This window comes from Garra rufa, chromosome 15, assembly GCF_049309525.1.
Source record: "Garra rufa chromosome 15, GarRuf1.0, whole genome shotgun sequence".
Lineage (NCBI taxonomy): Eukaryota > Metazoa > Chordata > Actinopteri > Cypriniformes > Cyprinidae > Garra > Garra rufa.
In genome coordinates, this window is record NC_133375.1 from 40,764,121 (window position 1) to 40,777,360 (window position 13,240).

Below are 13,240 nucleotides of genomic sequence, written 5' to 3' on the forward strand. Positions count from 1 at the left end.
CTAGTAGTACCGATCTGAAAAATTATTCACAAATCATCATTTTGGAGTGCGGCAGATAGCGAACTGAATGATTCGCGATCTGCCGCGCTCCAAAATGAAGGTTTGTGAATAATGAGAAATGAGTCACAAAACCACTCTGAACTTAGAAATCCGAATCAAAAGATTCACGAACCTGCTCTGACCTTCGAATCTAATTCAATTGATAGGCGATTCAAATGGAGCACTTTGAACGTTTCAAAAAGCTCTGTTTCACCCATAACTGTACGTGTTTTTCAAAATCATTATCAGAAAGAATATATGGACATAAATGTTGGTTATTTTTGTGTATTTTTGCCTTTTTCACTTACAAAAAAAGTTTAAAATGATTTCAGATTCAGTTCATGAGGTTGTTTGAGAGAATATCCAGTGTATTTTAACTTAAATATAATGGATTTTGTCACATGCTTTGGTCAAAAACCTAACTTTCTTATGTGATTTTGTGACTTTCACTGATAGTACAACTCAATACTAGTTAGATCAGTTTTTTTAATCTACTTAAAATACACAGAAAAATATTAAACTCAAAAAAAAATGTATGTATTACACAAGCAATGCTTCAGTTATTAGAATAGTATAACCACAGACAAGATTACTGGGTACACAATGTCTTAAATATGAGTCGATAAAGTGTTATGAAGATGCATGAAATGCTGAGAAGAAATTAAAACACAAACACAAAGCTAATTTCTTTTGAGTCAAACCGTATTTATTAAATCAAGGCTTTCATTTTCTATTTATTCATACAACCATTATTAGTGGACACAGCGCTAACTGGAAAAATCAGCATCACATCCTTTGGGTTGTTAATGGCTCACGCGTCTCTCACACACACAGAGAAATCAATTACAACAGCGAGAAACTGCTCACCATCCAAACCAAATATAAAAGGGCATCAGAACATCAATGTTTGAAAACAATTGGCACAAATTAATACTTCATCTTTCAGAAGAAAACCAAAAAAATATACATTTACAAATTAATAGCCAATTAAGGTAAATGAGGATTTTTAGATGATGATTTTAGGGGCTCAGCACAATAAATACTTTCCCAGGCTTTTCCTTGTGGCGTAAATGACTTGAAGAGTCAAAGCTAGCGTGAGGAGAGTGTGTGTGCGTGTGTGTGTGTGTGTGTGTGACTGACTGATGCAGGATCTCTAAGATCATCAGTGACTACAGGACTGGATTGAGAGCAGCTGAAGATGTCCATCATGTGAGGATGGTGTCATCGATCTCTTCATTGGAGTCGGGAAGGCTGGAGATCTTTTTCAGTGATCTGCGGTAACATTCTGACAGCAGTTCATTACTGGCCAAGTCCAGGATCGCACTGATGCTCTGAAATTAATTTACACACACAAACATTACTCCAAGTGCCATTACTGGTAAAAAGACTTTAAGAGCTGACTTTTAAAGTGTTTTGTATTGTATGGGAAAAAAAGCTGTGAATATTCTGCCCAGCAGCTTTTGTTTTCCAAACTGAAAACAAAAAAGACTTTGAAACCAGGGTTCATAAAGACTACCTTTGATTTTCAAAGAGTTCTCACTTATCAAACAATATTTTCTCTTTCAAATTCCAAAAAATGATAAATAGATTAATAAAAATATACTAATAAAACAAAATGGCAAAAACAAAGTGAAGAACATGCAAAGTAGGTCTACTAAAGTTTACCACACTTTTACTATAGTAAAACCACGTTTCCTTTTGCAGTTTTTCATGCACCTATCAAGGGCTTTTTGGTTTTTCGTAAAGTGTTTTTTTCAGACTAGTGGAAAGAAAACACCCAAAAAACACTGTTAAGTGTTTCTTTTATTGCACTTTATCTATTTGTGTCAATAGATTTCAATTACAATGCAGATTTTTAAAGGCTGTTTTCTCAAAATGAGTTTTTCTTCTAGACTGAGCCATAAATCTCCACTTCAGCAGCACTTACACACACCAAACTTGACATTTCTATTCCTGTCTATATCTTGAAGGTTTTTACAGAGGGATTTGTTCATATAAAATTTGCTTATGATTTTATTAGTCAGTGTGGAAAGCCGAGTCATACTTTCTCACTAAATGTGTTTCATTTTGTTGCATTTTTGCTTTCAAAAACCATTTGCAAGGTGAAGAAGTCTTGTATTATTCCTTAATTAGCAGAAATGATTTGTGAACCTGCATATATATATATATATATATATATAGATAGATAGATAGATAGATAGATAAGAAAAATCCTCATTTTTATTTTGGGAAAAAACTGTTCGATTTAATTCAAAATCGATTTTGGCTTCGAACGATCAAGAAAATACAGTAATGGAGATGAAACGATTGCTGCGCCCCATTCTGCCCCCTTTCCAGTGGTGCGCTTTCGCTCCTCCATAAAAGCCTAATTTCACATGCATTAAATTAACAAAATCATGTAACGTGACTTTCATAAAACGGGACGTGCTTGATTTATTAATGTTTCTTTAATGTTGTGTTTTTAAAAGCGAGAATGTGAACTCGTGTTGTTCTGTGTTTGCGCTCAGAGACGGAGCAGAACACGGACATGTAAAGTTATCTTTTAGCTCAAGGTGCGCGCCTAAACGCTCAAATACACGCAAAAATATTTTAAAATAAGGCGCTTGGTGATTATTCAAGTAAACCCTTGTCAGTTATGTCTTAAATGATCATAAACAGTTAAGAATTAAAATATGTGTGTAACAGTATATTGCATCCGTGTGGCTCTTAAAGCAAAAAAAAAAAATTCCCTTCTGCCGTCTCTGTGCTTATTATATTATTATATATTAATAAAACGTAAAAATACAAAGAGAAAAATTACGTACTGCTCTTGAATGAAGGACTTTCATAGTTTTAATAAGAAACGAATTATGTTCAATATTCAATTTCTGTAGGCTGTTAGACTACTTGCATAAAAAAAGTATTCAGCATTTTTTAAGCACATTTTTTCCATTTGTATCTTTTTTCTGTTATATTGCTATCTTTAAATTGATCACTTATATGAGTTTTGGACCCAGTCATAATGGTGTTAAATAATTGTGATTACAATGCTGACCAAAATAATCGTGATTATGATTTTTGCCAAAATCAAGCAGCTCTAGTGGAAAGTTTTATAGATATTTTTACCTTAGCATCATCTGATTAGGTCATTTTAAGTCTTTTTTTTTTAAAGATGCAGGGCTGCACTATCATTATATATAATATTATATATAAATTTGGAAATTTTTGACCAAACATTGAAGAAAGCAACATGATGTGATGACTGACCTGCATGCCGTCTTCTCCCTGGCGCAGCCGCAGCAGGCTGACAAGCGTGTGTTCGCTCTGCGCTCGGACGCTGGTGTTCTTGTCCTTGGTGTTGTCCAGCAGGGCTTTGATGACCGGTTTGACCAGACTGGGCTCCAGAGCGGGAGTCTCAGCCTCCTTACACACCCACCACAGCACGCGCTCCGTCACCAGACGAATGTCACTCGACTGGTTCTGCAGACACTGAGAGAATAAACAGAAGAGGGTGGATATGTCAGTCCAAGTCATGTGTTTGAGTACATTCACTATGGCATAGCATATACTGTAATATATACTGTATGTCATCTTTGAGAAAAGATTAAGGCTATGATATCGCTTAACTTTTTTGTTCGTTTGTTTGTTTTTAATTATAAAAATAACTAATTTTCGAGAAATTATGCCAGAAATATATTACTATTGTATAGTAAAATTACTTCTTAAAGCAGTGGTAATAATAATAACAAATAACAACAATAATATTAATCTGTATAACAAAATGACATTGATTTATTATTATGAATATCATATCACCAAGGTAGATATAATGCATGTATCAATTTATTCATTATACAACTTCTGTTGTCAAAAAAAAAGCTAAAATTAATTGGTAATTATTTTTATTTTATTACATTTATTTAATTTTGCATTAAAACACAGAATCAGAAAAAAACAATGAATTTCACACATCCATAAATTTAGTTTACATATTACTTATTTTATACTTCTATACTTATTTGTTCATTGTTTACTGTTGAGGTTCGTTCAAAGCATTTCCTTCCTCTGTGATATAAAAGGCATCAATTCGAATTATATGAGAAAAAAAAAAAATCGTAAAAAGTGCTTGAATGAACCAGAAACAATAACTGTGATAAACTAATTAACTAACAATTAAAAATACTTCTAAAGCATTTATGCCATTAATTTTAACATTTACCCTAGTTTACATTCCTAACAACAACAGTTATATTTTTATTTACTCATGCTGAAAAATAAATACTATAACAAAGGTATTGCTCCTTTTTAGGTAATGCACACTAATTTATCATAAAGTGTTACCAAACATTAAATATGCAGCATACATTAGTAATCTGTTTAATACTGTATGGTAGGGGGTTTATGTCAGTGTATATTGGAGTCAGTCTTACCTTGACCAACTGTGTGATAATGCGGGGTGAGATGCTCTCCGGTCCTCCTGAACGGAGCTGGTGTCTCATCAGGTAACCCATGGCTCTGATGCCACTGCAGGCGATGGGGATCTGCAGAAAACACACACATGGGAATCAAATGTTTGCACCACAGTTACACAGTTACAGTTAAATCTTAAGCTCTAATCTCATTGGCTGCTAAATGACATCTAGGAGTCACAAGCTTTCAGGGCTCTTACACATTATCCATTTCAAAATTCTATAATTTTCCATACTCAAGTTTTCAGATTTTTTTAGACCATACTTCAAGGACTAGTTTACTTCCAAAACAAAATGATACAGATTGTGCAAGATGTACATGTCTTTCTTTCTTCAGTCGTGAAGAGTCATGTTTTTTGCGGAAAACATTTCATGAATTTTCTCCATATAGTGGACTTCTATGGTGCCTGCGAGTTTGAACTTCAAAGAGCTCTAAATGATCCCAGCCAAGGAAGAAGGGTTTTATCTAGCGAAAAGATTGGTCATTTGCTTAAATAAATTACTGTTTATACTAGTGGTGGGCATTGATTAATTTTCTTAATCTAGATTAATCTCACTGTAATCTTGGAATTAATCTAGATTAAAATGGCTAATTTGAATTCTGCCGAAGGCATTCAGAATATGTGTGCTACCCAAATAATGACTAAAAGTAAGTCTTTGAGAACGGGTTTCTCAAGCCAGGTGGCGCATTAGACCAGGCGCTCATCTCCTGTTTCCAAAATGCATCACAAACTGCTTGACAATTGCATTTACAACACAATTAACTATACAAACTTGTGTAACCAACTATTCCTACACTGCATGTACTTCTGCGTAAAAGGCTGCGCGACGTGCGCGTTGCAGTTAAATACACAGATGCGCACGGGCATGGATATCTGTGTGCATAGTCTTTGGTTAAACTGCGTTGCTTTTAGAAGCGTCAATTCAGTTGTTGCATATAGTTTAATGTTTTTATTTCGGGATTATCAAGGTAAATTATAACTCACGCAAGTGCCCCAGTAAAAAGGGTCTAGCAACGCCCCTGCCCTGAAGCAAACCCGGCGGCTTCATAGCTGCATCCATGTTGGCACGTCTCGTTTGATGTGGTAATTTCACAGTAGGCATACACACAGGTTCGAAGACTCGTTCTCGCCCCCTACAGTGCAATTCGGCTAGGTATACTGCCCTCCAAAGGCAAAGTGCAGTAACTATACCAACACTGAAACTGAGAAAAATGCCTTTAAAGTTTTTACACCAGCTAGTCAAACATGTTGAAACTCTTGTTTCTCTGAAACACTCTCGTTTCTCTGGGACAAAATTGAACCAGGAGACTTTGCCACAAGACAAAACAGTTGTCACAAAGTCCATTTTAAGCCTTAACTCAATTTTGACCAAATGTGTAGTTACTGCACTTTGCCTTTGGAGGGCAGTATACATCCGCGCTAAAATATCAAGGTGAAAGTCATCATATCTTGCGTAGTATAGACCCAGCTCCCAACCCAACTTTGAGAACAGATTAACGGCGATATTTTTTATCGCCTGATAAGAGTCTCACGTTAACGCCGATAACGGACCACCACTAATTAATACACAATATTTAACCACAAATGCTCATCTTGTCTAGCTCTGCGACGCGCACCAGTTCAAGATAGTTAGGGTGTGTCGAAAAACTCCCAACTCATGTTCCCCTCCAACTTCGATCGTTTTTCTAGATTAAACCCTTCTTCATTGGCTGGGATTGTTTTAAAGCCCTTTAAAGCTACATTTAAACTGCATTTTGGAAGTTCAAATTTGAGGGCACCTATATGGAGAAAATTCCTAAAATGTTTTTCTCAAAATACAATTTCTTTACGACTGAAGAAAGAAACACAAGAACATTTTGGATGACAAGGGGGTGAGTAAATTATTTGTAAATTTTTGTTCTAGAAGTGAACTAATCCTTTAATGTTATAAATTATTGTATGTATTCATTTATGATTTATCACTACATCAGCGGAAATTGCTATATCCACGGCAAAAATCAACAGTATTATGATTACAATATGATTTCAATACATTGTTTATAATAATTTAACAATTTGGTCTTAATTAATCTTAAAAAACATAGAAAAGTATACAATTTACTCAGCCATGTTAAACAATCACTAAAATTTGGACTGCATGCTCTGAATGTCATGAAACTGCTCTGCTTGTATAATGTGTGATTTAATTGAATTGAATTTTATTTATTTATTCCTTGATTTATTCTTAATTTAATATTTTAGAAATCAGAATAGGGGCAATAGTCTGGGAACACAAATATTTTCCCATACTCTTGTGTTCTTATTTTCTGTACTTAATACAGAACTGAAAATTACTAAAACCAAACTCTGTATTTCGCTGAATTTTTTAGCATCGTTACTCCAGTCACATGAAGCTTCAGAAATCTTTGTATTATTTTCTGGTTTGCTGCTCAAAAAACTTTTAGGAATTATTATTATTAAAAGCAGTGTAAGTTTCTATATTGTTTAAGCTGCTGCAATGAACATTAATGAAGAAGATCCAGTCAGTGGATCAGTCTCAAACAGGCAAGTCTGGGAGGTTCAAGCAATGAGCAAACATTTGAATATTCATGGCTTTCAACTGTCAATCATTCTGAGATTTTTTTGGCCCTCAACACATTGTAAAAGGCATTTTTTGTCCTCATTGGGTTACAACATGAGCCAGTTCTGCTTTCTGCTGATTCACTGCGGATGTCTTACTCTGTCTGCGGTGGCACTAGATAAGACGGCTTCCAGCACAGCTGAGCTGTACTCCTCTGTACACAGCTGATCAGGAGCAGACTTCACTGCGATAGCCAGAGCCAAACTACGGCCGTGACGCACCATCCAGTCCACACCAGACACGTCCGCTGCAGACAAACGGGTAACATTAGAGGAGTCACCATATGATCTGGATTCAGTTCTAGCTTGAAGTGCTTTTCTAGATACATCTCTAGGCCTGAGATGTGTGTGATCTTACCGAGAACATGCTGCTGTAACACACTCTTGAGCTCTTCTTCTGACAGGAAGGCACACAGCTCACCAACACAGCCTGCAGAGGCCATTCTCGTGGCATCCTACACACACAGAGAGACAGAGGTAAGGCAACAATGACACACTCACACAACCACATCCTGTGTTAGTTACTGTTCTAAAGGCAAAAAACATATGCATTCATATTCGCATCTTTAAGCATAGAAGTAAAAATGAATAGGTATTTTTCATAAATGTAAATACATACACACACACACACACACACACACACACACACACACACACACACACACACACACACACACACACACACACACACACGTATGTATATATATATATATGCACTACCATTCAAAGTTCAAGGTTAGGAAACTGTAAGATTTTAAAAGTTTTTTTTAAAGAAGTGTCTGCTGCTCACCAAGCCTGCATTTATTTGATTCAAAGTACAGCAAAAACAGAATTATTTTTACCATTTAAAATAACTGTTTTCTATTTAAATGTATTTTAAAATGTAATTTATTCCTGTGATTTCAAAGCTGAAATTTTAGCGTCACTACTCCAGTCACATGATCCTTCAGAAAACAATGTAATATTCCGATTTGCTGTTAAAAAAACATTATATGTTGAAAACAGCTGAGTAGAATCCTTTTTTAGGTTTTTTGATGAATAGAAAGTTCAAAACAACAGCATTTATCTGAAATAGAAATCTTTTGTAACATTATAAATGTTTGTATCATAACTTTTGGTCAATTTAAAGCATCCTTGCTAAATAAAAGTATTAATTGTGTATGATTTCTTTTCCTTAACTAATTATTTTGAAGAATCATGTGAAACTGAAGAGTAATGATGTTGAACATTTAGCTTTGGTCATAGGAATAAATTACATTTAAAAATATATTCAAATAGAAAACAGGTATTTTAAATAGTAAAGATATTTCAAAATGTTACTGTTTTTGCTGTACTTTAGATCAAATAAATGCAGGCTTGGTGAGCTGGAGAGACTTTGTTAAAAAATATGAAAAATCTTACTGTTCAAAAACTTTTGACTGTTTGCATGTGTTTGCATGTGTGTGTGTGTATATATATATACACACATATATACACATATATACATACATATATATATATATATATATATATATATATATATATATATATATATATATATATATATATACATATACATACACACATATATATATATACAAATTGCATTATCAAGATACTACTACAGTTTTTCTTTTTTTTAAAAACTTTGTTAAATTTTGTTGTTGTCTAAATTTTTTTGATTAATTTATTTTAGTTTTAGCTATTTTACTATTTCAAGTTAAACTAAATAAAAATGAGAAATATTGGGCAACTAGCTTAAAAACATTTTCTTTTATATTTAATTTAATTAATATTTTTTTAATTTCAGAAAAAAAAAAGATTTAATTTAAAAATAGGATTTCTTCTTTTTTAATTATTATTTTAATTTTAGTTTACTGTAGTAACCCTGACTAGTAGCTGTACCTCATCATGTCCCAGCATGCCTAGCAGTGTGGTGGTGATGTTCTTCCTGATGGTGGGGTCGACCTTTGCCCCTGCACCCTGGATGACGAAGCGCAGGGCCTGTAACATCGTCTCCCTGCAGAATGAAGACAAAAACAGTGACTGACAAACACAAAACACTGGGACACTGAAGACTGGAGTAATCATGCTGAAAATTCAGCTTTGCAACACAGGAATAAATTACAATTAAAAACATACTCAAATAGCAAACATTTATTTCAAATTGTAAAAATATTTCACAATATTTGTGATTTTACAGTATTTTTGATCAAATAAATGCAGTCTTGGTGAACAGAAGAGACCTTTTTTATAATACAATAGTGTGTTTGCAAACGTCATGCCTGTAATTGTTGCAGAAATGTACTTTACCTGACTCCAGAGTCCTCTGCGTTGCGTATGGCTGACAGCTGTTCTGTGAACAGTGGATCTACTTTAGCGTGTATGGAGACCAGCTGACCCAGAGCCTCTGCTGCCCGTAGCCTCACGGCCCGGCTTGAGTCCTGGAGGGCCTTCAGGAAGGTGGTCTGGAGCTGCGGCAGGAAGGGTTTTAGAGCGATTCCCACCTGCAAAAGGGAGAGAGAAGAGTTATGAATGAGTGCGAAAGAAGGGTCTTCATCAACATCAGGACTAGGGGTGGGGAAAAAAATCGATTCTCCGACGCATCGCGATTCTCTCTTTAACTATTCTGAATATTTCAGAATCGATTCTGAGCTTGTTTTTTAGAGACTTTGCACACAATTTGCACTGTGAGACACGTGTGCATTGCTTGACAGTATGTGCTTCCACCCGCCATGTTTTACTTTAGATATGCTTTCATTTATGCCATTTGGACTGCAGTACTATTAGATGCACGAAACTCGCGCACTGACAGACTTTCACGTGCGCTTTGTGTTTGTTGTTTTTAAAACTCGATTGCGGCAGTGGTTAAATGCACTTGCGTTTGCAAATACTTTTATACGAAATTGATGTGTACACACAGTATATAACATCTGATATATCGAAATAGATCTGTGCGTTAGTTTGAATGCAGCCTGTTAAAGCTGCCACTGTCTATGATCTTATCAGTAATAATCAAATGGTAATAATGCTGAGGAAAAAAGAAAAACCAATAACTACTGTCTGTAAACTTTCGGATAGTCAACGAATGCTTATTTTAAATAAGTAATTGTTTTAAAAAGTAGCCTGCTTAGTGCTTATATAATAAAAAATAAATTTTGTACTTCCAAAATGCAGTTTAAACGCAGCTTCAAAGGGGTTTAAATGATCCCAGCGGAGGAATAAGGGTCTTACCTAGCGAAAAGATTGGTCGTTTGCTTAAATAAATTAATATTTATACACTTTTTAACTACAAATGCTCATCTTGTCTAGCTCTGCGATGTGCACCGGTTCAAGACAGGGTATGTCGAAAAACTCCCAACTCATGTTTCCCTCCAACTTAAATTGCCCTACATCGCTGCAAAAGTACCAACCAAGTGTTTACAAAGTGAACATGCAAAGAATATCAAATGCTGTTTACAAAAAAGGCTAAAACAGCGATGAAGGACAATTTTGAAGTTTTGAAGAACATGAGATAGGAGTTTTTTCCCTAATTGTCTTGAACCGGAGCGCATGCGCATCACAGAGCTAGACAAGACGAGCATTTGTGGTTAAAAAGTGTATAAATATTATTTTTTTTTGTAAACGAATGATCGCTTCACTACTTAAGACCCTTATTCTTTGGCTGGGATCGTTTAGAGCGCTTTGAAGCTGCATTTTGGAAGTACATACTCAGGGGCACCATAGAAGTCCACTATATGGAGAAAATGTCTGAAATGTTTTCCTCAAAACACAATTTCTTTACGACTGAAGAAAAAAAGACATTAACATCTTGGACGACAAGGGGGTGAAAAATTTTAGCCATGTGCAGTAATATTGAAAACTGAGAATGTGACACATTGTGATATTTAGTTGATAATGAGAATCGTAATTAAATTGAATCTTGAAACCAGTGAAAATTCACACCCCTACTTTTAAGATGGCAGTACTGACATCAACTGTCCAACTATAAACAAAAAGCATAGAAACGGCAATTTTATATTCTGTTAAAATGTAAAGTTGTAAAGATGGAAAAAAATATAGTTCAAAAATCGTTTTGTAATCGGATTTTGACTCCCAGAATCGGAATCGGACCGGATCGTGAAGTGCCTGCAGATTCCCACCCCTAATCAGGACTGAGGTGTGATGAGCACCAGTGTTGTTTTCGTCAACGATGACGATGACGAAATCATTTCGTTGACGCCACTTTTTTTCATGATGATAACGAGACGATGACGAGATAAAAATGGCTCGTTGATGACTAAAACATGACGAGACGTGAGTTTTCGTTGACGAGACGAGAATAGACTAAAATGTTAGTGGGTGGTCCGTCAGACGTTTAAAATGCATGACATTTCCGCTTATTGTGCATGCCAATTAAAACTTAAAAAGTATCTGACGCTATGGCAAGCCGTTTTAGCATTAAATACTCTTTGCTATACTAGTATGGCAAGCCGTTTTAGCATTCCATCCTTGTTTGTCTTTTATGTTCTAAAACATTCCTTCATTATTGTAATTACTGGTGAAAATAGTCGATCCGGAAGCTCACATTGTGTTGAACTATAGATCTGCTATTTTCAGAACTTATAAGTGACACTACCCAACAGCAAAATACTTACTGACCTACATTAATTTGTTAAAAGACTACTTTTTTCCCTTTTTTTGACTAAAACTAGACTAAAACCTTTTTGACTTTTCGTCGACTAAAATTGGACTAAAACTATCACATATAGAAGTGACTAAAATTTGACTAAAACTAAGAAGCATTTTAGTCCAAAAGACTAAGACTAAGACTAAATCTAAGATGGTTGTCAAAAACAACACTGATGAGCACTGACTTTGGCCAACAGCAGAGTGAGCGTCTCCAGCAGAGCAGTCTTCACATTCCAAGCGAAGCGGTCTCCCAGGATACGGATGAGCGGTCCAGTGATGTTGACCACTGAGGGCCTCAGCGCCTCTGCTGATGTCAGTTTAATGACTCCGCCCAGCGCACGAGCCGCCTCCTCCTTCTGCTCCGGACTTCCTGTCAGCACACCCTCCCTCAGCACGGGGAGAATACACGTCACTCCCTGAGGAAAAATACACAGCATGTCATATCAATGCCACTGCAGGATTATTTATATACTCTTTTAGGATTTATTACTATTTTGAAATAGCTTCATTTTATATTTTTAGTTTTCATGTTAATACTAGTTTCATTTTTTGTTATTTTAGTACTTACAATGTACACTACTAGTCAATGGTTTTTGAACAGTAAGATTTTTTATGTTTTTTAAAGTCTCGTCTGCTTACCAAGCCTGCATTTATTTGATCCAAAATACAGCAAAAGCGGTAATATTGGGAAATATTTTTACTATTTAAAATAACTGCTTTCTATTTGAATATATTTTAAAATTTAATTTATTCCTGTGATCAAAGCTAAATTTTTCTGCATCTCTAGCCATAATTCTTCATAATTCATTCTAATATGCTGATTTGTTGTTCAAGAAACATTTATTATTATTATTATTATAATCAATATTCAAAACTGTTAAGTACATTTTTCTACCAGCTGTTTTCAACATAATAATAATACTTTGAGCAGCTAATCAGAATATTAGAATGATTTCTAAAGGATCATGTGACTGAAGTAATGAAGCTAAAAATTCAGCTTTGAAGACATAGAAATAAATTACACTTTAAAATATATTTAAATAGAAAACAATAAATTTAAATAGTAAAAAATATTTCTAAATGTTATTGTTTTCTTTTAATGTACTTTGGATCAAATAAATGCAGGCTTGGTGAGCAGAAGAAACTTGGCAACATTGGCATGACATGGCAACACTTTGATATTTTTTAACAATTTTTAAAATTAGTTTAAAATTACTTTTAGATTTAATTTAATTTTACTATTTTTAATACTTACATTATTTCAGTTAGTTGCCAAGGAAACGTTTTTTTTTTTTTATATAATATTGATATTTGTTTTGGTCATTTTATTAGTGTTTTCTTTTTATTCTATTTGGCTTTTTTAATTAACAATAATGCTTCACCATTCATAAAAGCATTCAGAGTGGAATACTTTAAATATTTTATTTGTTTTTCTTTTTTAATATCAATTTAACAATAATTCAATTTTATTTCAGTTTTAAT

General features: G+C 34.5%; 1 protein-coding gene across 1 annotated transcript in view; it reads right to left on the reverse strand.

Moving 5' to 3' along the window:
- Positions 1-723: 723 nt before the first annotated feature.
- gcn1 (GCN1 activator of EIF2AK4) overlaps positions 724-13,240 on the reverse strand; it is a 76,281-nt gene continuing 63,764 nt past the window's right edge. Inside the window, exons 48-55 of the mRNA XM_073819894.1 lie at positions 11,944-12,174; positions 9,401-9,594; positions 8,993-9,107; positions 7,467-7,563; positions 7,208-7,356; positions 4,449-4,559; positions 3,286-3,507; positions 724-1,370 (exon numbers count right to left, since the gene is read on the reverse strand). Of these exons, the coding sequence (XP_073675995.1) occupies positions 1,245-1,370; positions 3,286-3,507; positions 4,449-4,559; positions 7,208-7,356; positions 7,467-7,563; positions 8,993-9,107; positions 9,401-9,594; positions 11,944-12,174 (1,245 nt within the window). The 3' untranslated portion in view covers positions 724-1,244. The remainder of the gene's footprint in view (positions 1,371-3,285; positions 3,508-4,448; positions 4,560-7,207; positions 7,357-7,466; positions 7,564-8,992; positions 9,108-9,400; positions 9,595-11,943; positions 12,175-13,240) is intronic.